The sequence below is a fragment of the Neopelma chrysocephalum genome, unplaced genomic scaffold (assembly GCF_003984885.1).
Source record: "Neopelma chrysocephalum unplaced genomic scaffold, ASM398488v2 Primary Assembly neopelma1_143, whole genome shotgun sequence".
In the NCBI taxonomy this organism is placed as follows: domain Eukaryota; kingdom Metazoa; phylum Chordata; class Aves; order Passeriformes; family Pipridae; genus Neopelma; species Neopelma chrysocephalum.
The window spans coordinates 5,956,169-5,980,612 of NW_020897805.1; the positions used below are offsets into that span (position 1 = coordinate 5,956,169).

General features: G+C 40.8%; 2 protein-coding genes across 5 annotated transcripts in view; one reads left to right on the top strand and one right to left on the bottom strand.

Annotated features, from left to right (window-relative positions):
* Positions 1–3,703, top strand: part of LOC113975758 (putative threonine dehydratase) — a 33,651-nt gene extending 29,948 nt beyond the window's left edge. For all 4 annotated transcript variants that reach the window (XM_027700157.1, XM_027700159.1, XM_027700158.1 and 1 more), the window contains one exon: positions 1,003–3,703. In XM_027700157.1, coding sequence (XP_027555958.1) covers positions 1,003–1,101 — 99 coding nt within the window. In that variant the 3' untranslated portion in view covers positions 1,102–3,703. The remainder of the gene's footprint in view (positions 1–1,002) is intronic.
* Positions 3,704–8,808: 5,105 nt separating this feature from the next.
* Positions 8,809–15,711, bottom strand: TMEM254 (transmembrane protein 254). The gene is made up of 4 exons (XM_027700181.1): positions 15,566–15,711; positions 14,002–14,105; positions 12,720–12,779; positions 8,809–10,338 (listed from the first exon to the last, which is right to left on the bottom strand). Exons 1-4 carry the CDS (start codon positions 15,665–15,667, stop codon positions 10,218–10,220), a joined length of 387 nt encoding a protein of 128 aa, XP_027555982.1. The 5' UTR covers positions 15,668–15,711; the 3' UTR covers positions 8,809–10,217.
* Between the last annotated feature and the right edge of the window lie 8,733 nt (positions 15,712–24,444).

The following is a 24,444-nucleotide window of genomic DNA, read 5'->3' on the forward strand; positions in this document are numbered from 1 at the left end:
TGTACTTGCACCATGACTCATCTTGGATCCTTTCCTTGCTAGATTTCCATGTTTCTGTGAGGTCTTTTTTTCCATGTGGTACTTTCAACATCAGTGATAATTCCAGCAGGACCAGCTGTGCTGGAAGTTAGCAGTCTAAAATTGTGAGGTATAATTTTCCTTCTGCACCTTCACATTGGTGCCGCATCTTTGGTAGTGCCCAGATTTTCAAGTGATGTGGCAGAGATGTGAGTATGTAGAAAAGAGAGATTATAGAAGAATGGAAAAAATGACATTGAAGTTACTATCTTCAGTGGCTGCATGACAGGATTGTCAACAGTATTTGTGGAGGCAAGTGAAGAATTAAATAAACTTTCAAGATTAGTTTTGCCTGAGATTAGTTTGATTTAGCAGCAGAACACCTGTAACAGAAAACCAGAGGTGACGCAGTAAGCAAACAAAAATCAGAATAAAGCAAGAGGGTGCATGAGGAGATGAAACTAGCCAAAACACTGCAGAGAGTAAAAAGTACTGGAGAATATTAGTGAGAAGAGGAGGAGGAGAATATAAAAAGCTTGAAGGATGGAAGCACTGGAACAAATACTTCCTAGAAATATGGAAATGTGGTTGAGGTAAGAGTCAGAGGTGGTGAGGTGGCAGCAGTGCCACGTACATACCCCAGGGAACAGAAGAGAGAAGCTACTAACAGATGACTTCAGGGAGGCCAAGAGCAGACAAGCATCTTGCCCAGGAGCCAGCAGAGGATCAGCCTGTCTTCTTTAAACTTTGAAGGCAATAAAGTAGGGCTTTTGGAAGGTTTTATGACCTCGCAGAAGGATTGGAAGAGCCCCAGATATCTGCAATGTCAGTTTTCTTACCTGCGTAGACAGGAGATGTGAGGTCCAGAGGTTTTATGTTGAACTGATTGTTTTGTTTTTACAACTGTATTTTAGGATTAAGTTGGAAATGCCTTTGTCTGAGATTGCTGCCATGCATCAGGAAAGGTCCTAATTCTTTTTCCAGGTCATATGCACTGTGGAGACCAGAGACAAGATCCACACAGCCCAGCTGAGGAATGCGCTCTTGGAACGCTACCCCACAACTACCTGGACTCAGCGGTGATGGGCACAGCCCAAGGGAAGGGACCCAGGTCCTCTGACAAGTATTTTACAGAGCCCTAATCTGGAGGCTTTCAGAACACATGTTATCTTTCAAAGCTGAACAGTTAGCAAATAGTTTCAGGATATTTATTTCCTGCTCAAAAGGTAGTGAATGTCTTTGGGAAAAAAAAGTTAAACTCAAGACTTTAGCTTAGCTAAGGGAAACTTCTAATCTCTGCTGGTGTTGGAATTCAATAATTCTTTATCAGCTGGCTGGCTGGATTTTGGCTAGTGTGTAGAATCCAATGATACTCAGTAAATAAACAGGGAGAAGGCATTTCTCTTTACATCTGAATATAGATCTCTCAAAGGTCTTCTGATTTTGATGCTCCTAGTTAAAGTAATACAGCTCCTTCTGCTGGGCTTTGCCATACTGCTAGCACAGAAATTTTCTGTTTCCAAACCAGAAGCAGTTTTCCATTTGATAAATCTGCTTCAGGAGGTATATACATGTGTGTTTGAACACACTTCTGTTCTATCTTTGCTACCACGTAGGAAACATTATGCTAATAAAATGTGATTTAAACAAAAGCAAAAAAACCTATTGGGAGATAAAAGCCAATATTGTATTTTTTTTCCCAAGGGAAAATGATCCAATTTACAAAATAAGATTCCAAAATATGTTGCAGAAATAAAAAAAAAATGTGTTCTGAATAAAATTAGACCTTATACACAGAACACAAATGTAATTCTCTCCTCAATTTTTGGAGACAGTATAAAAAGTAGCATATAAAATGGCTTGTGTTTCTATATGAAAAGGGATCTCTCCACCCATGTGAATTTTGTAACTAGCATTCCACTGATCATCTTAGTCTGTCTAAAACAGACTCTATCCATCTCACCTGACAGATTAAGTACACAGTTAAGAGTGAAATATAATTAAAGACCACATTAATAGCCAGAAGCAGTGCTGGGAAAAGAGGAAGCCTAAGTCTTAGGCACATGGCTAATACAATTAACAAAGAACACATTGACCTAAATACCATTTTCATCACTACAGGCAGAGACCTACTGATAATATAACAGAGTGGGATGGCAAGAAATGTAAGAGAAATTCAGGCCCACTTCTGAATGTGTGTACAACAGTTGCTTTTCCATTTGGGCAAAATTTTATTTACGCCCAGCTACAACAGGCCAATATGCTGAATTTAATTGGGATTTACCAAAATTTTGGGTATAGGTATTTTAATGAGAGGTCTTAATCCTGCTTCTAGCATATCAAGTTTATAATTAGGAATATAAAATAAATATTATGTATTTAGCAGTGCCCTAGCAAAAGCCCAGGGGAAAATCCAGCAAGGTCAGATTGAACATCCTCAGAGGCTGCAGGGGATCAATACTCTGCTCCTTCTTGTTGTGGCTCATGAAGAAGCAGGAGTAGAGAGTCTCACAATGGTGGACAAAAAATAGAAGTTCACTGATTTGGTCTGGATTTGGAAGAACCATATTGATTTTCATATGGAACTAAAAGGTATTGATGCCCCAAAGGTTAGTTTTGTTCCCTTCTTGCCATCCAGTATGATGGGTATAGGCTTTGGTCCTGCAAATCAAAGTCTGTCAGACACAGCTCCTTTCTTCATGATCAGAAGAGTTTACGAAATCTATATGATAATAGATGACAGACTATTACATAATATTACATAATTGCTACTTCCACTGAAACAAGCAATGAACGACATCATCAGAAATGTAAAATCACTATAAATAAGGGTATAATTACCCCCTCATGTCTTTTGCAAAATTCTCAGGAAATTTTGAGGGTGTCTCAGGTATCTACATGAGAAGAAAACAGGGCTTAATAACCAATGTTCTCAGTATTGGCTTCTGCTGTCTGAGTACTTGGTTTATGGTCTTGTATTATCCTGGACTCTTTTTTAGAAGCTCAGAGCATTAACGACTTCCTTTCTAATCAGTGGGAACTGCATTTAGCAAGTCTTCACAAAACTGGGGTGAGAAGATGTAGCAGATAGAGGAACCAAAAATCAGTGCACTTGAAATCACCATAGGATTTTGAAAGTGTGTTCGGGGGGGGAAGAAAGGAAAATGATGTCTAAAAGCTACTTAAAATGTCAAACTTGATACGTTCAGTTTTGTTTTATTTTTATTGTTTTAAGCATAAACATACATAAAAGTCTAAATCACTCTCCAGTGATAAACGCTTTATACATGAATATAATGAAACAGAATTGATTATCATGCTGTATTGCCTTTATTCAAGTCCATTGACTTCAAAGATAAAATTAATATCTTCCAAGGGGAAAAAATATCAAAATTAAACATTTAAAGGAATGTATACAATTGGAAAGAGTAATGAAATAGCTGTGCTACTAACCTTTTTACATGATAAAATATAATAAGATCTATGGCATTTCAAAGATCTAATAATGTGGGTTTGAATGTTTTATTTAAAGAATTTTTATAGAGTGTTCTTATGTACCTTGAAAAAATAACTTCAATGGCTATGTAAACATTTCTCAAACTATTAAATCAGCAAAACATAAATATAAGCATTGTATTTCTGTGAAAAATAATTAAAATTGTGCTCTGCCACCTCAGCAAGGAAAGATTTATCATTCTCTCACATGGTACTGATAGCAGTCTCATATTAAAAAAATCAGTTATTTTTTTTCCTGTGTCTGTCCTTGACATCGACACAAAATCCTCATCATTCATGCATGGAGGGAGCTCTGAGCTGCCAAGGAGGTGAGCACAGCTGGGCTGTGTGGCTGCTCTTGCCCTGTGGAGTGCGATGGGAGATTTCTGGGGTGCTCCCCAGCATGGCTAGGTAAGGATCTCTCCTCCCTGGCTTAGAAGGAGGTTCTGTTTCATGTATTAGCCCAGCTGCAAACACTGCCTTGTTTGTACCTGGCTGTGTTCCTGGGCAATGTGTAGAGTCTGGGAGCAGAGGTGTCTTGGGCTGGGCTTGTGAGTGAAGTCCATGATGCCTGGTGAATTGGGCCTTGGGGATACTCATTGTAAGTATCATGAACTTTGGTAAACCAGTCCCTCAATTTCAGGGTGCAGCAGACCACCAGCTAAAATGCATGTTCTTATCTTCAGTGGAAGAAGATGCTTTCACCCAGGTAATTCCACCAGTGCTAAGCTTCTTAGCTTTGGGAGCTGCCCTATGCTTTCACAGTTTGCCAGAGGCACAGCATGACTTCCAAGGACTGATGCAAACAAGGTGTACCTTTAATTGAAACAAAATCTCTTCCCACATTGATTCCTTAATTTCTTCAGCCAGGTCCTGTTAGCTCTGGATTAACATCTAAAGCTCTGCCAGTACATGTTTGTGCAGCATCAGGAGCAGTTCATCTCCCCATGCAGGTGGCATGTCCTCACAAGCAGCAACTTGCCTTCTAGAATACTGCTTATGGAAGATTCAGAAATGTGTTAGATCTCCCCATCCTAAAATGCAGTAAGTGCATTTGAGGTGTTAGTATTAAACTTTTGCTAGACCCAAACCTAGGCATGTGGTTTAATGATTGGAAAAGGAAACTGCAAGACTGTGGGGTTGGGCTGTAATTCCTGCCAGTCACTTATTTGATGGCCTCGATTCTCCTGTTACCTTCTTTGCTGTTTGTTTAACAGCAGTCTGCCATGTATGGGATATTGAAGTTTGCAGAGTTTCCTTCTATTACAAACCTTTGCTTTCATATGCTTCCAACTTTTTGCTACATCTCAATGGAGAGGGAATCCTTCTGAATGCTGTACCCTCTTGAGCAGGTGAATTTCCCATTGTTCAAAAGCACTTATTTATTTTAAATAAAGCTACAGCAAAAATTGGTGGCTGTAGATGGAAAATATTCTAACAAAATATGAATGCTTTGAAGTATGTCAACAGTGATCAACAGGGTCCCTAAGCTTGTACAGCTTTTCAGTCTGAAGAAGGAAGAGTCCTTAAGGGGCAGAACCGGATCAATCACACCTGAATGCATCCACCAAAAGGATACAAGGGGCTTGCCCTGGGCTGTTGATGTCTGAAAAGTCTTCTAAATGCAGGTATTCTGGTTTACTTGTTTGTGTGGGGGTGTTTGCAACGATGAAAAAAACCCTTTTTTTCCACACTTTTGAAATTTTGGAGAAGAATGTGGTTTTCCTTCTGATAAGAGGTCTAGAGAGTCTTTAGAAGGACATTTTACCTTGTATGGTTCTAGACTTGGTAAATTGACTCCCTGTGTATTCCCTCAAGAGGCACCTAAGTGGTTTTTCTTTGTGAAATGGTCTCAAAGAACATTGATAAATGATACAATGATGTTCCTTATACCTCTCTTTCCTTCTCTGTCATCCTTCTTCCCTGTCATGCATGTGCTGTAGTTATGTTTGGAGTTGCAGGGACCTTGTAAAGTCTAGTAGAGTATGTGGATTGTGCCATATTATTACTTCTCTTCTGAGGAGCAACAGTAAAGGAAATGCTGAGGGATTTTTTGTTTCTTTTGCTTTCAACAAATGATGGTAATTTCTTGAGCTGTTCATGCAGGTCTTGCATACAGGCACCAGTCTGAATAAACATGTTGCTTACAAGGTTAATTGAATGTATAGGCTGTTGGCCATACAGCAAAAGTTTTCATTAAGTCCTCAAGTGAGTGGAGTCACTAAAAAATCTCTAGAAATATCTCTTTATTTTGTATGTGAATATCGCCTACTGGGAGGCTGGGGAATAATTTTTATTTGTACAAAAAAATTTCTTTTGATCACCAATGGAGGTCAAGCTTTTTTAGCAAAGGATTTTTTAAACCGGGTAGCCTTGTAAATAATGAAGTGAGACTGACAGCCTTGTTAATGAGGGCTCGTATACAGCAGTACTGTAATTAAAAAATGGAAATTGATGTTCCCCTCTCTTTATTCAAACATGCAGTATAAACAGAGAAGGAACCTACAGTTCAGATTCTCTCATTTATGGAAGCATTACTGCATTGGTTAATTTTTATTTTGTAAAGTTCATTTGCCTGGAAACCTTAAAATCAGCGAGCTAACAGTTGCTTTCCATAACTTTCCTCTAAAATCTACTGTATTTCTGTGGAAGGTTTGCAACTCTGCCCCCCATCCCCTACCCACCCCCCTTAAATGGTGCTCACAAGCAACACACACTGCAGGACCTCAAAGACATTGCTTATAGTGGTCAAATGTACTGCAGACTCTATGACAGTGACCATGGAGGCCCTTCCCTCAGCTTTAACTGGGCTCTGTTGCTCTTCAGGAGACCAGTGCCCGGCCCCAGAGCAAATTAAATGTCCTTAACTAACCAACACTTGGGTATTTCCAAAGGCTGGCTCATTTGAATCATGTTGTGTTTAGAAAAGTCTAGGTCAGCACGGAATAGAGGCAAAACAAGACAATATATTGTGATTCTGAGAAAGATTTCATCAGTTCCTCACAAAAATGAGCTACAGCCCTGAAGGCTTTGGAAATAGTTCTTGAAAGCGGGTGGGAAACCTCTTACTGCCTCTGTTCAGACTCAGCAAAGTTTCTGAGCTGATGCTGCCTATCCTGATCCATATTCTCCTCAACAGAGCTTGATTTGAGCAGTGATTTGCCAAACATGCTGATCCGGATTACCTGCCTTACTTTAAGGAGTACATTACACTCATTTCCATATATTCCCATATATTATGACTTAAGGGTGAAAAAGGACCTGGGTAGTTTCTTTGTGTTTTCTTCTTCAACAAAGCTACCAAGAAATCACAGCATAAAAGTACCGTTTTAAGTGATGTGGTTATTTGTGACTTGTATGAAAAAATTTCTTTTGATCACCAATGTTGGTCAAATAAATAATGACCTTTTTTTCATATATGTCTAAAAAAACCAGGCATGGTTGTTTTAAATTTTTTTGGCATCTACTTTACATTATTAGTGTAATGCATACCCAGTCTTGCACACAGACTTTCATAGTAAGAGTTGTTTTGTTGGGTTTTTTTTCTTGTTGCCAATTTGAAATGGATGTCTAAACAGTATTTATTTCCCTTCAGTGATGTCAACAGCCTAGTTGGCAGAAATACTCATTCTGAAAAACCTTCTGAAGCCCTTCTGTAAGTTTCATTGGAGTTTCCTTTCAGTGGGAAGTAATATTTTGAAATATTTTGTTAAGTACTCATGTTTGCAAGTGTTTTGTTTTGGCAAGCAGGGCGGGCTGGGTGTTGGTGTGGATGGTTTGACGCTCAGCCCAGCTTTGAGAACACACTTCTGTTGCTCTGCCCCTCTGTTGTGGAAAGGGCATTTTGATTGCAGTGGAAAGAGTTGCTCCATGGGATTAAGAGTAATCCTTTGTTGTTGCTATATAGGATAGCCCGGAGCTTAGCTTACACCTGGTGTAACCAGCACCGTTTTTCCGAAGAGCCCATCGTAGCCATGCAAGTTATGTCTCTGTGAGCTGTGGGAGGTGCTGACTCAATTCAGGCTTCTGCTCTTTTTAACTAAAAAATTTTGTGAGGTGTCATGGTGTGTTTATCTTACTGTGATGCTAGGGACACTACAAACACCTATTCAGAAATGATATCTCAATATTACTTTGAATCTTGTCATTCTGTGGGTTTCTTCCTTTTCCTCAAGGCCAGTCAGCATCACTTATCCCCTGCTGCTCAGACCTTCAGCTGGGGAATCTCATCTTGAAACCTGAAAAACAGGCCTCTGGTCTGCTTACAGCTCTGGGACAGAGAGTGAGAGTAAACACTGCTTGGTTTTGTTTGGTTTATTTTTTTACACAAGTGTTAAAACTGAACTGCTGCCAAGCAAGGGTTGGGAAGAGAAAGTGTCTGAAGGTAGATAAATATCTAGCAGTTCTATTTCTAAAAAGTTTGATAAGAAATGCCCAAAAACCTCCATGCAGAGAGCTGGTGAAATCTGTCGTGCTGAACAAAAATCCCAGAGAGGCTTCAAAAAATGCTGCTGAAGTCAGCATCTGGTTAAAACTTGTTCTAACTTGGACATACTTTTTAACCAAGGCAGTTGTAAAATTTTTCTACTGTAGCTTCCTTGGGCTCCACTGAGGAAGCTTTTGCCATTGCCGCTCTCAAAGGAAGCCCTTCTAATTAAGTTGAGTCTAACAGCACGTAGACAACTTCTCAGAGCTGTGATTTACCTGCAGCCATTCCAGAGCCCAGGTGGAAGTGCTGTGAAGGTGAGCATGGCAAGTGCTTGGTGTGCAGGCTGGTGGTGGGAGGGGAAGGTAGTGAAGTTCTGACCTTATTTACAGCCTCACTGATGGAAAGTGAATAGTGGGAAACAAGAACAGACAAAAATGCCTCTTGAGAAGAAAGAAGTATTTTGCCATTTTTCTTAAGTCTTGAACTAGCCCTTGGCATTATTGTTACACCTTTACCTTTGTACAGGAACAATATCATGAAAATGCTAAACCAAAGTTACTTCTTTTATCCCTTCATATTCTTAAGTTAAGGTTCATTAAGAGTCAACTAGAATTCATCTTGAAACACAGAATATTATACCAATACTGCTTTTAGTGCCATGGAAACTTTTTTTTTTGGTAGGGATAAGCCCCATCAACACCTTGCCCTGTTAGAAATGCTGGACTGGGGTGAGACTTACTCTGTAAAGCATAGAGACAGCTGATTCTGTATGTTCCAGGTGTGGATACTGATATTTGCAGGTATAGAAATTATGTATTTAGTACAGACATTTATTGCTAGGATAAATTAAAAAGAAAAACAACTTCTTCACTTTTTTAAAATCTTTATTGGGTCACAGACTATGATAACAAGTTACACAGGAAAATGCAGCTCAGGCTTTTGACACTCCTGTTGGATTTCTAGGCACTAAACATGAATTTCTACTTCTCTACAAAATGTTAACCAGTTTACCATTAAACAAGAAAAAAAACCCTAGCAAACAAACCACCATTTCAAACCCTTCAGTTCTTCATGCTTTCAGTACACACTGAAAGCAAAAACTTTATGTACCTGTGCTTGAATAAGACTTCTTCATCAGAAGTGTTAGTCTGTAGGTACTGCACAAGGCACAAGGTTATTTGTTACTGCCTTGTGGAGCTCTTGGTTAGAGCAAGAGCAACCTATTCTTATCCTTTCTTCCAGAACAGCAGCACAAGTGGCATGGTAAAACTTCTCCGACACCAGAGTTAATATTTTAAATAGTTATTACTTTTAAAAGTGCTAAACCTAGACAGGCTAAATTCTTGTTCAAATATCCAAAAGTAAAAGACAGTATGATAAAAGATTCACTACACATACAGGAAATACTCTGAGGGTGCTTAAGACGATCTCCCAACCACAGATTTCATAACACCAGCACCTAGGAAACAGTAGTATATGTTTATTCACTACACTTAATTTCATTCAGAAATATAAACTTTTCAGCTGGATTTTGGAATTATAACTTTTTTTCCTTAGATAATAAATTTCTTCTCAAAAAAGCTGCCCCCCAAGCTACTTTATACTGTAATAACTCATAGATTAAATTCTTCATTCAAAAGATGAGGTCATGCTGCATGAATTTTAAGGCACATGTATTAAACCAAGTTAAAATGCTTTAGTATCCAAGCTCACTGCACCTCAGCCTGAGCTGAGACTTGGTCTTTTTGATGTGCTTGCAGCAATACAGTGGTCTGTCCTTTGTGGAATAAAATAAGTTGACAAAACAATGTACAAAGACCAGGCTTTCACAACAACAATGCCAGTACTGTAAAGAAACTATTTAAATCCTATTGCAAAACAGGTGCAAGTTGCCTTGTGGCTGTCAATTAGCTGTAGAAGAAATGTCCTCCTCATGAAAAGGTAATTTATCAACCACTACTACCAGCTGTCAGTGACAGAGTATACAGCCTGTGTCACAAACTGCAGAGAATCAACTTTTGGCTTCTTGCATAATAAATAGGATTAAACTTCGGCAGTGCCAAGACTGAAGGACTGAATTTCTACTTATCTATCCACAGGGGCCTGTGAATTTTAATTGTTTTGCTTAGTATGAGGAGAGTTGCTTGGGTAGAAGGGCACTGCATCATGCAGCAGGAATGTAAATTAGATAATTACAGCACCTAGACATGTAAGTGAGGATCTTTTCTGAAAAATGAGTATGAAGAACGTGAGAAGTGACGTCTTCCACTGTCTTCTAGTACTGCTTCTTGGCTGAAGGTTTGTAAGCCACCAGAAGACCAAAGGAAGCATACCCAAATAAAAGGGTCTGAACGAACCATTGGAACTGAACTGCTGGATCAGTGATTCCTTTAGATCTGTAACATTAACAAAAGCATAAAATGGGTCAAAAAACTTATGTTCCTGCAGACTAGACTGTGATACTCACAAAGTGAGGTTAGATATCTCTACCCGTCCTGGATATTCAGACTTGATTAGAACATTTCAACTTAGCATCATTAATTCCAATCTACTGAGACTTGTTTCCTGTGCTAACTAAACATACCAGTTCTTGTGATTTTAGTGGATTTTAAGCTATCTACAGAAAAAAAGTTCTTTCAGACATTTCATCCATATAATTTCCTCAACAATATATAAATTGCAATCTCAGTCTATGCTGTTTGAAATGACTTATCCTATAACAAATTCTATAAGAAACTGGAGTAGCTTAATACTAATCTTAATACACAAGTCCGAATATAATTTTTTATTGACTATAGTCAGTTAATTAATACATAGTAATTAAATATATATTTACTTATTAATAAAACAATTGCCAGTTAATACATACTACTGTATACAAGCAGGGCAGAGACCTGAAAATTACTGTGCAATGCAGGATGGAGAAGCACTCTTATCTAAATTTGTGGCTAGAAACATACAGGTAACAGGACTGAAGACACCAGACTTAATTTATGAAGTAGAAGTCCTCCTATGTTAGTCAGTTTTAAGTTAACATGTATGAATTTTTTTGTCTTTTACAGAAAATGTCACTTTTTTCTCCACTTCATTGTTCTTGGGAAATACTACTACTGAAAGGAACAAGTACAAATATGACAACAAAACCAAAGGATTTCACATTTCTAGTAAACAAATACATCAAGCATAGCTGTGCTCCAGCTCACCAGTTTACAAGGAGGCTCCCTCTACTGACCTTGTCCAGAACAGCTCAGCTCTCCATAGTACCAGAGCATCACACATACAAAATGATTGTCTAGCAAGTGTTAGCACAACATTTCTAGATGTTCATTCTTAAATTCTTACCAGATGTGAAAAACTTTTTTGTGTAGAATCACAGCAGCAGTGTTCCCAAATGAGTGCAGAAACTGGAGAACTAAGGCTTAAGAAATTTACCTGTTTCTACAAAGCAAGCTTACTTGAATAGACCACATGCAGCAATACAGGCAACAGCCAATGACAGTACTATTGTTGATTAACAAATTTGTATCTCCTTCCTCACTAGTTTTCCCTTGTGCCTCCTTTGTGATGTTGCCAAGTAGACATCACTTTTACACCAGTAAAAATGAATGGTGTTTGATGCTCATAGAAGTACAACTGTTGGTCATGTACAGCAGGGTGCCTGAAGAGACAATGACGGGCAGGCCATCTATGCTCCCTCTTTCTTATGGGCTTTAACACTACCCTGTAAAACTTCATTAGTTAAACTAATTACAATACACTGATGTGGTATGTTCATTGGTAGTCAAGTTTCCTCATACCTAAAAGAATCACTTTAAGCCTATATACCCATCTATCTGCAGAACTAGACTTTTAACTTCAACGCTACATAACTTAAAACCAGAGCCTCATAAAAAAAATATTACTAACTCTCGTTCTGAAGGCGGAAATCATAATTCCATATTCTACTATCTTGAGAACCACCTTAAACAGCGTTCTGTGAAACAAAATCCCTTTGCTTCCAAGAGCCGTTACCGGAGAAGCCTGGGACAGACAGCTGTGAACTGAACCACATGAAGTGGAAAACCACCATTTTTACAATAGCAAACAGACTGGCCACCTACTCTCTAGAGCATGAGAACCAGTATCTACATTCTTCTGAAGGACTACAAACAAAATTCAAATGACCAGAAGGACCATGTGTTTGGACAGCACACCTTTCCAGGTAAACTGTTACCCTATTGTAAGAATTAGTTGGCCTTGCTTGTGTAGTCTGATTATTCCAAGTACTTTATCCCACAAACCTACAGATACAAGTAGATCTTAAATAGTCCCAAATGGAAGTGTCCAATTGTATTCTTACAATATAGATGCAATTGTTTAAGCGTGTAATTAGCAGTATTGAAATTCTGATGAGGTAAGATCTGATAAAGTTGTAACACCCTAAGTTATCAGACTATTTCTACACTACCTATTGTTCCCTCTGCTCCCTGAGGAGCAGTGGTGCCCCATGAACAGAGAGCTCAGAGGCAGACAGACAAGCTCTGGCAAACCTTGCTGCTGCCAGTTCTGCAAGTTGCCACCCCTTGGTTTTGCTGCCCTGTACAACAGTAACCACTAGAAGAACCTGCAGTAACCAGTTGTGGAGGTCAGCAAACTATCACTGCAGCCAGAATTTTATCAGTATGCTCTGAATTCATATTGCTGCTGAGAACCACTGAAATCAGTCTAGCTTATGTCACTTGTACCAAAGATCCTTTTCAGAGAACCTGTGTTGGAGTGAGAGGAGGGAACAACTTACTGGCATAACTTAATACCGTAGAGGGCTTCTACTATGTGAATCAACCAGGATACCCAGAACCTAATGGAAAGAAAACATGTTTTATTTTGTTGAAAATTAGAGAAAAGATGGTTGTATCCAAGATGCATCATGCAGAGAATATAAACCTGGAAGCACAGAAGTGACATCTTACTTTAATGTAGAAAGGGAGGGGTATTTTTTATCTTAGAAAAAAATATGTGTACACTTAAAAGAAACTGAAGTCCACTCAGAAAATCAGAGGCACTGTAGCTCATGTAATATCCCTCAACCTGCTATTTCAAGTATCCACTGCAGGCTTCCAAAACTTTCAGCACTTAGATTAAGCCAAAAAGACAAATGCTTAGTGAAAGCAGTACAAGTTAATCTTAGCTAAGCATGCAAAATCTATCCTTTTACTTACATGAGTATTTTTAGTGGTCCTAAGGAGCTACTTCAGTTTTTATAGATTTAGTTCTATGAAAACAACTGTGTGTATAGATTCAGAATATATAACATGACTCAATGAGTCAAACTTGGTCTACCAATTTTCATATGGAAGCTTTTAAAAATAAAAAGTTACACAGGATATTCAGTTAGGCTCAATTCAATACATTGCTAAAGCAAAAGGTGCTAAAGCAAAGATGAAGGTTTATCTTCTACGTGATGCATGCTAAAATAAATGAGAAAGCCCTGCTGATTTGTCTTTACAGGAAGTCAGCAAGTCAAAGACGTGCTCACAAGGAAATATTTTCCAGCTCTTTTGTTAATTAAGGTAACACAACCTAAGTTTTGTAACCCAGCAAAACTTAGCACTATGCAGTTTGTCCAGCAGGTTATTTCTCACAGGGACAGGATCAGGATAAGTGAGTACTAGGGTAGAAAATGTTCTTTAATTGAAGCCAGGAAAAGAAGAATCCTAAAGAAAGAACTGGACTACTCAAGTAACAACTTGAGAAAAGAATCACTTTTAGGAGGTGGTACAAATATAACTTTACAAATGGACAAACAACTGTTGTCAAACAGTATCTTAACATTTTTTCTCTTTCTTGCTATAACATCACTGATGACAAATTCTAAGCTGAATTTTTAAACTTTCATACTAGTCTTAGCCTATGTAGTCTTCTACATACTTTTTATCCCACATCCTTAATTATAATGAGCTTGAAAGGAGAGCTCTTTAAATCTAATTAACGATTAGGTTACAGGAAAGCTTGTTAACACAGACTAAGCACAAGAGACAGAGACAGGCAAAATAATTATAATACAGTCAAATATAACTTACATGTAGCATACCCATTTGTGGTGGTGTTCCACTAAATAATTAAGGAAGGTACCAAATATTCCCAAATAACTATAAGGTATAGTTGAAGGCCAAAGTGTTACCCACTAAAAAAAAAAAAAATTAGTTAGCTTACTTCAAAGTAGAATTACTATCAATTTAACCTTTAATGAGCTTTCTTTTTGCTCTCCCCACCCCCCATGTCCATCAAACGTGGTTTAGGGCTTATTTATTCATAGTATTTAAACTCTTTCATTCCATTAACCTTGTCCAAGATCCATATTCTTCAACAAGGCAACTGGCCTTTGAAAGCACACTTACTTAAAAAGATTCAAACTATGAAATTTCTTTTTCTAGACATACAAGATGCCAAGGGATAAGCTTAAGGTTGCTGTCTGGGTACCAAGAGTGCGTCTGCACATTAATTGGCATTTCAGTTGTAAGCTCATTAACCATTAGACATGGCAGCTGCAAAGAACACATTGTCTCTGTCCTGAAGAAGACAATTTGAGGAAACTGACCTGAAGAATTCAAACACTGACCAAACTGTTTAGGAGGAATAACTATCTAAAACTAAGGGATCAGTCTTTCTTCTTTTGCCCCTTAAAAAAGAAAATGCCAAATTTTTCTTCTGTTTTGAACAGGGTGCAAAAGATGACTGCTGTCCCAAGACCAAACATGCACATGATTTGCTTCCAGGTTTCTTTCCTGTGGCTGAGCTGTGTGCAGTGTTTACCAGTGTCCACCTGCATTTTACCAAGCCGTGGAGGAGAAGCAGGCGGTCAGTGAGCTGTGCCCTACAGAGTCCACTGGGGATGTAAGGTGAACGCTAGGCTAGACCAAGGTCCACACTCTGGTATCAATGCTCCAGTTTCTAACTACACTTAAACGTAGCTATGCCAAGGACGTGGCAAGATGATGCACTTAAACAGAGAATCTGGTTAAAAGTGCACTCTGTTTCTTGAAACAGTCCAAAAGCTGTTTTGTGAGCTGCCCGGCCTGCCTTGACCATCATTTTTTCAGCGGTGGTTCTTATGTTTAGAAAACCCAAATAGAAGGAAAACATGTGAAAGGATGACTCTGATAAACTTGTCAGATACATCAAAACTGTCGTTAATATCCCTGCTCCAGCAATACCTTAGCTGATGTCTGGTTTCAGAGACTCGTCAATTTTCCAACCACACCGTCAGTTCGTACAGTCTGCAAATGCACTTTACGGACTGACATGCCCCAGGGCTGTCCCGGAGCGAGCTGTGCTGATACTCAGTGCGGTGCCGGACCCCTCTCCCAGGGCACCGGCACCGCCAACCGCGCCCGGGATGTGGCCTCACCGCCACAGCCTCGCCTCCCAGTCCCACTGCTTTTTCCCTCTGGACTCCCTCCATGGCTCCCTCCAGCCTCCTCACTGCCTGGCCTGGCCAAAGTAGAACGCTTAGTTTCCCTTTTTCTGACGGCTTATTTTAGGAAGAGCCCTTCCCGCGGACACCGGCGCAGGGAGCCTGTCCCACCCACTGCGCGTCTTCCGAGCGACGTCCCGCCCGCCCCGCTCCCCCCCGCCGCTCCTTACGCCGAGGAGGACCATGCCGAAGATGATGGCGACCATCCATAAGAGGCGGGAGCGCTGGAAGTGGCAGCTGCCATCGCGTCCCCGCTCCGCCGCCGCCGCCATCGCTCGATGCGTGCTCTGCGCCCGGCGCGGCCCGCGCGCTAAGGCCGCCGAGGGCGGGGCGGGGCCGGGCCGGGCCACCGCGGGCCGGGGGGGCGGCCTCGTCCACCCCCGAACGGGGGAGGGGGGGAGAGGGACACGGTCCCCGCCCCGGAGCCGGGGAGGCCGCGGGTTCGCGGCTCGGCACCGCCGTGTGCCGAGTGCCACACTTTGGACACAATAACCCCCTGCAGCGCTACGGGCTGGGGGCAGAGTGGCTGGAAAGTGGCCCAGTGGAGAAGGACCTGGGGGTGCTGGTCGACAGTGGCTGAATATGATCCAGCAGTGTGCCCAGGTGGCCAAGAAAGCATCCTGGCTTGTATCAGGAATAGTGTGGCTGGCAGTATCAGGGCCATGATTGTCCTCCTGTACTCGGCACTGTTGAGTCCACACCTCGACTGCTGTGTCCAGTTCTGGGCCCCTCACTGCAAGAAAAACACTGAGGTGCTGGAGCGAGTCCAGAGAGGGGAAATGAAGCTGGTGGAAGGCCTGGAACACAAGTCATATAAGGAGCGGCTGAGGGAGCTGGGGTTGTTCAGCTTGGAGGAGACTCAGGGGTGACCTTAACGCTCCCTTAACTACCTGAAAGGAGGATGTTGCCAGGTGGGGATCGGTCAGCCTCTTCTCCCAGGCAACAAGTGACAGGACAAGAGGACACAGTCTTAAGCTGCACCAGGAGAGGTTTAGGGTGATCAGATATTGGAATGGGCTGCCCAGGGAGATACTGGAGTCCAGCCCTGGAAGTTGAAGGAAAGACTGGACACGGTACTGAGTGCCATGGCCTGGCTGACATAGTGGTGTTCGGTCATAGGTTAGATGCGATGATCTCAAGAGGTCTTTTCCAACCTAAGTGATTCTGTGCCCTATCTCGTATTGGCCTTTTTAGCCACCAACGTGCCTGCAACAAACGTGGGTAGAGCCCTTCCCAAATCTTCGTTCGGGAAGCCTAGCCATGATGATGATGATGATTCTGTGCCGAACGCAGTATAGAACAGCGCAGAAGCTGGAGAGAGCTTTCCAGCTGGACGCTTTGCCACTTCACCGCAGCGCTCCGCTTAGGGGTGGAGAAAAAGCAGAAAACGCAGGAAATGGGACAATCTCAGCAGACGCGGCCCGAGATGCACCCGCTGGTCCGGGGCACCCCGCAGGGACCGGGGCGCCCTCCCGTGGCACCGGGAGCGAACGGCACCGGGCGGGACGGGGAGGTGCCTCCCGCGGGAGTCCCCGGGTCTGGGAGAGCGCGGAGCTGTCCCTGGGACAAGGGCGCGGTGTCCCGGGGCTGTCCCTGGGAGAAGGGCACGGTGTCCCTGCCGCAGCCCACCTGGGGGTCACAAACTGCAGCAGCGCTCGCTACTGGGCTAAAATAAACAGATGTTGCCCTTCTACCACTGAGTAGTTTAGTCATTATTTGGAATAGTACATAATACCTTTCTAAAAACTACCAATTCAGATTGTATTAAATCCAGCATTTTCTACTCTATGCCCTTTTGGGACACTGGACTCGGAGATGAACTTGTCCAGAGAAGTCACCAGGACCTTGGGAAAGGTTCCCACGGGTAGAATTGTTGGTGGATGGGATGAGGGTTCATGCTTTCCTTTGAACTTTGCTACCTTTTTGCTTGACAGTGACTTGGACATTGTAGAGATAGTGAGAAATGTTGACTACGCTGTTCCCTCTCCTCGCCTGAAGGCTAAACACCTGCTCTTTTAACTATGTGTTAATGACGTGCCTGTAAAGCTGTTCTCTGCATGTCTACATGTCAGCATGTCCTGACATATCCCCAGCATGAATCCTGGGTTTCAGAAAATGGTCACTATAGAGGGGTTAGTTTTGTTCTGTCCTTGAGACTGTTCTGTTTCCCTGTCTCTATTTCATTCCGGGCTGTTCCTGCCCAGAGCACCGTATAGGGGTTTTCTTGTGTGTTTGTTTGTTTGTTTTTCTGGGGTGTTCTTTGGAGTTTATAGTAGGGTTTGGTAAGAAATTCCTGCAGTGGTAAAACTCTTGCTGGGAGCCCATCTACAAAACCAGTGAGGTTGGCTATGTGGAATTCCACCTGTTTAATAAATTTCCCTAGTTTGCTTTGCTGATGGAGGAGAGCAGAGTGTGTGGCCCCACTTACATCCTAGTATCTGGGAGAAATTTCTAAAAATCTATTTTTTTTAATTTTTTTTTATTCCTCTTTAGAACATTCTACACAGACTTCTGCCTGTCTGTAATTCCATGTCCAAAGGTTGTGCTGAGATCCTGAGATGGGCCGAGCTTTGTGGTAGAAGTGCCTCGGACTGCCCCACACAAGGAGAACCCACCTTGCCACGCACCAAATACATCATCTGAGGAAGTAAGGCAAGTGTATGAGAATGAAATCCAAAAGCAATTCAGTTGCTGAAGGGATGGATTGTGCTGCTGCGCGGAGGTGACTGGAGAGGGCAGTCAATACGCAGGAAAGATACGGGCTGTCAGCAACCCGGCGCTGCGGCAGCATCTGCTTTGTGAGGCTGGGTTTGGTGGCCAAAAGTGGCCGGGTGAGGTCAGAGAGGATGTCATGTCACCCGTTCTGCCGCACTCCCGTGAGGACCGACCGCACTGTGCTTTCGTGGGCAGAGGAGGGGGAGCTGGCCTCCTCTTCCTCCTCTGTTTCCAAAAATAATTGATTTATCTTTTATTAAGAGATATTTTTCCTGGGCTGGATAGACCATGGTCACAAAACAGCTTCATGTGTGACAGCAGCCTCTACTCACTGCCAGTGACACAGGCAGCTCTACCAGCCCTGGGCACGGATTTGAAAGTGAAATAGTTCATGAAGACAACTCCCTGCTCAGACCTTTTGTGGAGGGTGGACCTACGGAAGCTACATTTCGAATCCAGGACAATGGCTTTGATCTGACTTTTTTAAAAAGGCTCTTTCTTTTGACAAATATATGAGTCTTTAGAGTATTTAAGAAGCTGAATAGAGTTCCAGTTTTAATAATTTAAAGCCAGAAGTCCTCTTGCATCATCTGGTCTGGCCAGCACAGGCCATTCAATTTTACCTTGTTTCTCCGAATTGACCTCAGTGAGTGACTTGCTTTTACTTAAAGCATACTTTTCAAGGGACATTTTATCTTACTCTGAAGGTGGCAAAAGACAGAAAATCCACTGCTTTCAATGATTATTCTTTCTTGTGTTTCTTAGGTTAGATGTACCTAACAACTATTTTTGAGGGAGTAATTTTCCAGAGTAGATGAAAAGCTTGCTGTTTCATATTTTGCAAATATTTGCATTTCTGCCCTCATATTTTGGAGAGACTAGCTGTCTTTGTGGCTTCAACTCTGGAAATCTTGTTTGTCAGTGAATTGCTTTTATCGGCAAGTGTAATCTAAACTGGAAACTACAAATCCCAAACACTGTTACGTGAATTATTGAAAAAAATGGAGAACAAATTCACTTTGCCAAGTTTACAGGAAGTAAAACTGTTTCACCTTCTGAGATTTCTACTTTGGTTTCCTTTCCTTTTCTCTTAATCAGTGCCAGAAAGTGACTGAATGAAGACCTGGCATCCTGTTATGAATTGGCAGCATACTACACACCAAAATATCACCTGAGTGCAGACAGTGGGAAGCTCTGGCCATGCTTACTAGAAGCCAGATTTAGATTAATAGTTTGGAACAGACATGTCAGTTGTGACAGAATAACCACAGCTCCATGTTCTTTCTCAGGCCTTTCCTGTGCTAGAGAACATGCAGCTATTGGTAGCTATCAATTGGCACAGCTGCCATCACGGTGACAGAGCTCTGTAAGCATTTGAAGAAGACAAGCTATCCTAGCTTTACCTGGCTTCAGGCTGCACGGATTGCTAAACTGAGTCTATTTTTACAGTAGTCAAGGGAAAAGAGGGAAAGCATAATCTTAAAAAAAAGTTTGAAAGGAAAAAAGCATATTTCCTCATAATTTCATGCAAACTCTTTTGTTTCATTTGCATCACTTGGTTTAGATTTCAAATTAGTTTAGTATTAAAGCCATGAGTACTTATTAAGAATCTAAGACTAAAAGACACGTTTGCTACAACATCAGCAGATAAGGTTACTAACCATACGGCAGCATGAGAATGGGACGTGTGATCCTCTTTGAGACTTCAAAGACAGCTACATTAATTTTTAAAAATGTTTTTTTCTCTGAAGCTCTGTCCATAGGGTCCTGAGGTCTCCATGGTGACTGGGTGTGTACACTGAGATGGGTTATTCTGCTGAAAACAATCAAATGGACCTGTGCATTCTTTCTGCCTAATCCCTGAGAAACAGCTACCTCATTTCCTATGATGTTTATATCAATAGATCACTCTCTTCAATTTTCAAATACTAACGTTTCTGTTCACCTAGTGGTGGAGAAAACTTGTTCCCTCTTTGGTTTAGAAACATTTGCTATCTCTAACTTAGAGATATTGACTATCTCACTTTCATTGGGAAGTACAAAGGGTATTTGCCTGGTAGTCTGCCTCTTTTGTTTGGTGTTTCTTGGTAAATGCCAGAGACTAGATAGAGACATGCTAGCTCTTCCCTGTCTTTTAAAATTCCTTAAAATAAAAGAGGAGGGAGGATTAGTCAAATTCAGACCAAATTTTAGGGTGTGAGTCATTGTACTGGAGTGACTTGACTTCTTTAAACAGCAACTTTCTGTATAAGTAAGGATTAAGGGATTGGGCTTTTTTAGGAAGTTACTTGAAAATGAACAGCAGCCAGTTTTAAAGTGGATTTGAAGCTGGTATAAAAGACATGAGATGCATTCAGTTACCTAAGTTACCTAAGGAGATGGAATTATCAACAGGGCTTTTTATTATCAGGGTTAAATGACAAAATGCTATAATGAAACTAATGCAAGCAGTGTCTGATTCCTAATGTAACTACTTAACATGGCTGTTTCTCTATAATTTTTAATTTTTAATGGGGACTTAAAATTGTATCACCTTAATCTTTTAGTTCTAAGACCAGAGAAGTTAAGGAAAAGTATGGTCTTTAAAAGTATTTCATGTTGCAGTTTGACAGGCATTACAGTTTTGAAGTTAATGGTCAAGATTTTCAGCAGATTCCCATACTTGCAAAAAAAATGTTAAGTGTAATGAGATGTGCATTAGAAGAAACAATGTAATGTGGTAATTCTGCTTCTTCTTGTAGTGAATAGTCTTTGCAACATGGAAGTAAATAAACTTTTGCACATATCTGCTGTATCCTTCTCATTTGTAATTGGATTCCTTGGATGTTTGATAAAACTAGTTCTCTTCTAACACATTTATAACATAATTGTAAGCATAATTCAAGCATTCGAAATTGTCAGCTATAAAGGTCCCAGCCAAATACTTTCTTCTTTGTAAGGACTAAGAACTAGGTAACACTTACTGATTTTACTACAAATTCAGTCTGTACATTTTAGAGGCAAATTTTTGTCAGAGTTCCATATACTCACCCTAACAATATCACTGTGGGTGTTTTTCTGTTATTAAAATGGAAAAGAAAGGTGAAGCAGCCGTCTTTGTCATGATGTGCTTCGGCCAATGTTGCATTAATAAGCCTTTGTAAATAGACAGCCAAGGCTCATCAGTTTGAAGTCTGGGTTGCACAGAGAGCTTCAGTTTTGAGCAGCTGTGCACTTTACAGTTCTGTATTTGTTTTAACCAATATCTGCTGGAAGTCAGTAACTCAAGTCCTACTAAAAATATTTTGTGAGTATCTCTGATAGCTTTCTTTTATTGTGTGAGGTAGCTTTAAAAAAATTAAATATGAACAAGTAACCTCCATTTGAAATCTCAGTTTATACATGTTGCATTTATGCTACAAGTATTTGGTGGAATTTTTAAAATTGGATATGAGCTTCAAGTATTTGGCTGGATTTTTTTTTTGAAAGCATGTGAGCAAAAAAAATTTTATGTTAATTGGGGAGGCTATTTAATAAACCTGAATGTACTTTGCAAGGATAAATTGTGACCAGACAGCCCTGTTCATATTGGTCATGCTGGAAAAACTTGAGTAGCTTAGACTGTATTACATACAGATACAGGGCCATGATTCAGCATCCTAGCATCCTACAGCATATATATAGTGGCTAAAACAGGCTGAAAGAGTAAAAGTCCAGCAAACTGTCAGCATTTTGATGCCTTGTTCTGTCCTTTCATCACTTGTTGACAATGCATGTGTATTTTAATATGTAGTGTTTGGTATATGATACCACTTCTTTTTTCTCTCTGAAGGAATTCCTAACTCTCTATTTCTGCTTCCTATTTTGAACAACACTGCCTTATGTTTGCAAATGGTATGGTAGCAAACACAGGAGTGCAGTGTTGGGAAAAAGGAAAGGCTTCCAATTAGTTCAACATTCCTGAGGGTCCATTGGGACTAACTAATGGATCTTTATTGTGTTTGTCAGTTAATGAACAAGTCATGTCAATTGACAGTTTTCTAGCCCTGAGAATTTTTTTCCCCCTATATGTCTGGAATAGGAATATTGTGATGGACAAGCTAACTGCAGTACAAAAAAGTCAACCAACATCTAGCAAAGAAATGGGGTCAGTCACTAGCAGATGGGTAAGATGGGTGGGAAGCATGTTTTGTTACAACCGCATGGGTGGGGATATTATTTGGGAGATGAGAAGCAATAGGACTGACAAGGGAGGTTAGAGAAATAGTTCTTTGAATAGGGAGGAGAAGACTCCAGACAACTTGTCTCCAGTCCTAGCAGACTAGCCTTAAGGCCAAATTCACTCATCTTTAGGCGACTAGTTATCATAATCAGGTTCAGCAGGCCATGATGTTGTGGTTTGTTGTATTTCTATAGTATCATGTGAGTGCTTGTATTCTGTCAGCACAAGAAAAAGATAGTCCTTTTCCTAAAATGTCTGCAGTTCAGAGGTCTGATCCTCTCAGAGTCCACAAGTGTTTCTGGAGCTGATTGAGTATATGGTGACAGACACTTTCTTACAAAGGATGGGAGACAGGGAAGGAGATGGCAGAGAGCATGAGGAAAAGGATTACCATAAAGTAACATAGACTGTGAACCTGACTCTATTGGGCATGAAATACTGCTACATTTAAATGAAATCATATTTATCTCAGTGGTGCTGGAGCAAGGGAGGACTTGCCAGACTGAACTGCACTCAGTAATCCTCTGAAGGCCCAGGTTAGATATCTGGAGGATATTTTATACACTATTTTATGTTTCTTGAGGCAGGATTTTAGTGGCCACAGGTTTGCTACTATATAAGTTCCTGTGTGGCTTTCCTACTCTGTGCTCGAAGAGGTCAAGAATACTCATAATCTGTTCATTAGGCTTATTAAAAATGGAAATCCTACTCCAGGCCGTTCCTGCACTGGTGTGGACTTTGCTCTGCTAATTTGCCCTTCCCTGTGGTCATCCTAATCGTTCACAGGCTCAGGCTCAGCCTGTCCAAACTCCAGATCAGTGCTCTGTGTGGCTGTGTGAGGTGGGTCTGTCCCACAGAACAGAGGTGTCCCTCCACCAGAGTAGGAGACATTGTATTGCATGAGACTGGGGGCACTAATCACTACCTTCCCAGCTATCTTACTTCCATCTCCTAAGACTTTTTTTCCACTGCCTAGAAAAAATGAATAGTGTTGAGCACCACCAGGCTACCACTTAATAAAGACAAAATGTTTGCAAATACTTTGGCTTCAGTTTTACCTGGGGTCTTATTCCCTTTAATAATTAAGGCAGCCTTCTCTTTGAAAGGGATGACAATTTCTTTCAAGATTGTCACAGGACTAAAAAACTCACCAGTAGGCAGCATAGTGACAGTACGAATAAGGAACTATTCTCAGGTTTCACAGTAGATTACCATTACAACTCAAAAATGAGATCTTGGAGTTTGATAGATAATTCTATGAGAATGCAAGCTCAGTGAGTGTCAAAAAGACAAAGCAAGTGTTAGGAGCTAATAGGAAAGCAATGGAAAAAACCCTGCACCTTATCTTCATAATAGTTAAAACACCATGATTCCTTTCCATCCTAAATTCTGACAGTCATTCTATCTTCTTGTCTCAGGAAGGACACTGTATAACTGGAAAAAGCTCTGAAAAGGGCAATGTGAATGATAAAAGGCATGGAGCAGTTACCATAGGGCGAGTAATCATGGACCAGCTACCACGAGTAAGATGGGATTCTTCAGTCTGGAAAAGAGGTGGCTGAATGTAGAAAGTGATGGGGTTTGGTAAAAAAATGGGCAGTGTGAACTGCTGGAGTCAGTGAAAGTCACTCCACATCTTGTGTGGGAGGCAGTGAGCACAAATGATTTTAGCAGGCTACATGTTCAGGACACATAAAGGTAAGCATTGTTTTATGTAACACATGGTTGAGTCCTAGTTAGAGGATGATTAGGAAGCTAAAATTTTACATACATTCAGAAAAAGACTGAATAAAGTCAGAAACTCTCATCCACGTCAGAGAATCTCCGGGGCCAAAACAACCAAGGTCATCATCATAATTACTAAGTAAAAGTACCACTACATCGCTTACTGAGCTGGTTATAGATCCTAGACTGGTATCCATTTTTGGTTATCACTGAAGAATTAAATATCAGGCTAGCAGACATTTAGTCTTAGCAAGTATGACCCTTTTTTACCATTTCTCTAGATTTCAGATAATTACAATCAGTTCCATGGATTATTTTAAGAATTAAATATAAGAAACACTTAAGTGTGAGACTATTCTAAGTTATGTGAAACTGGTCTAATGCCTTTTTCACCTTGAAATCTACAGA

Excerpts from the sequence above, each read along its gene's own strand:
- TMEM254 (XM_027700181.1), bottom strand. The coding sequence starts at position 15,667 with ATGGCGGCGGCGGCGGAGCGGGGACGCGATGGCAGCTGCCACTTCCAG. Across the intron at positions 12,780-14,001 it reads CACAAATGGGTATGCTACAT|GTTCTGGGTATCCTGGTTGA; the intron begins GTAAGTTATATT and ends TCTTTCCATTAG. Across the intron at positions 10,339-12,719 it reads TACGGTATTAAGTTATGCCA|ATCTAAAGGAATCACTGATC; the intron begins GTAAGTTGTTCC and ends TTAATGTTACAG.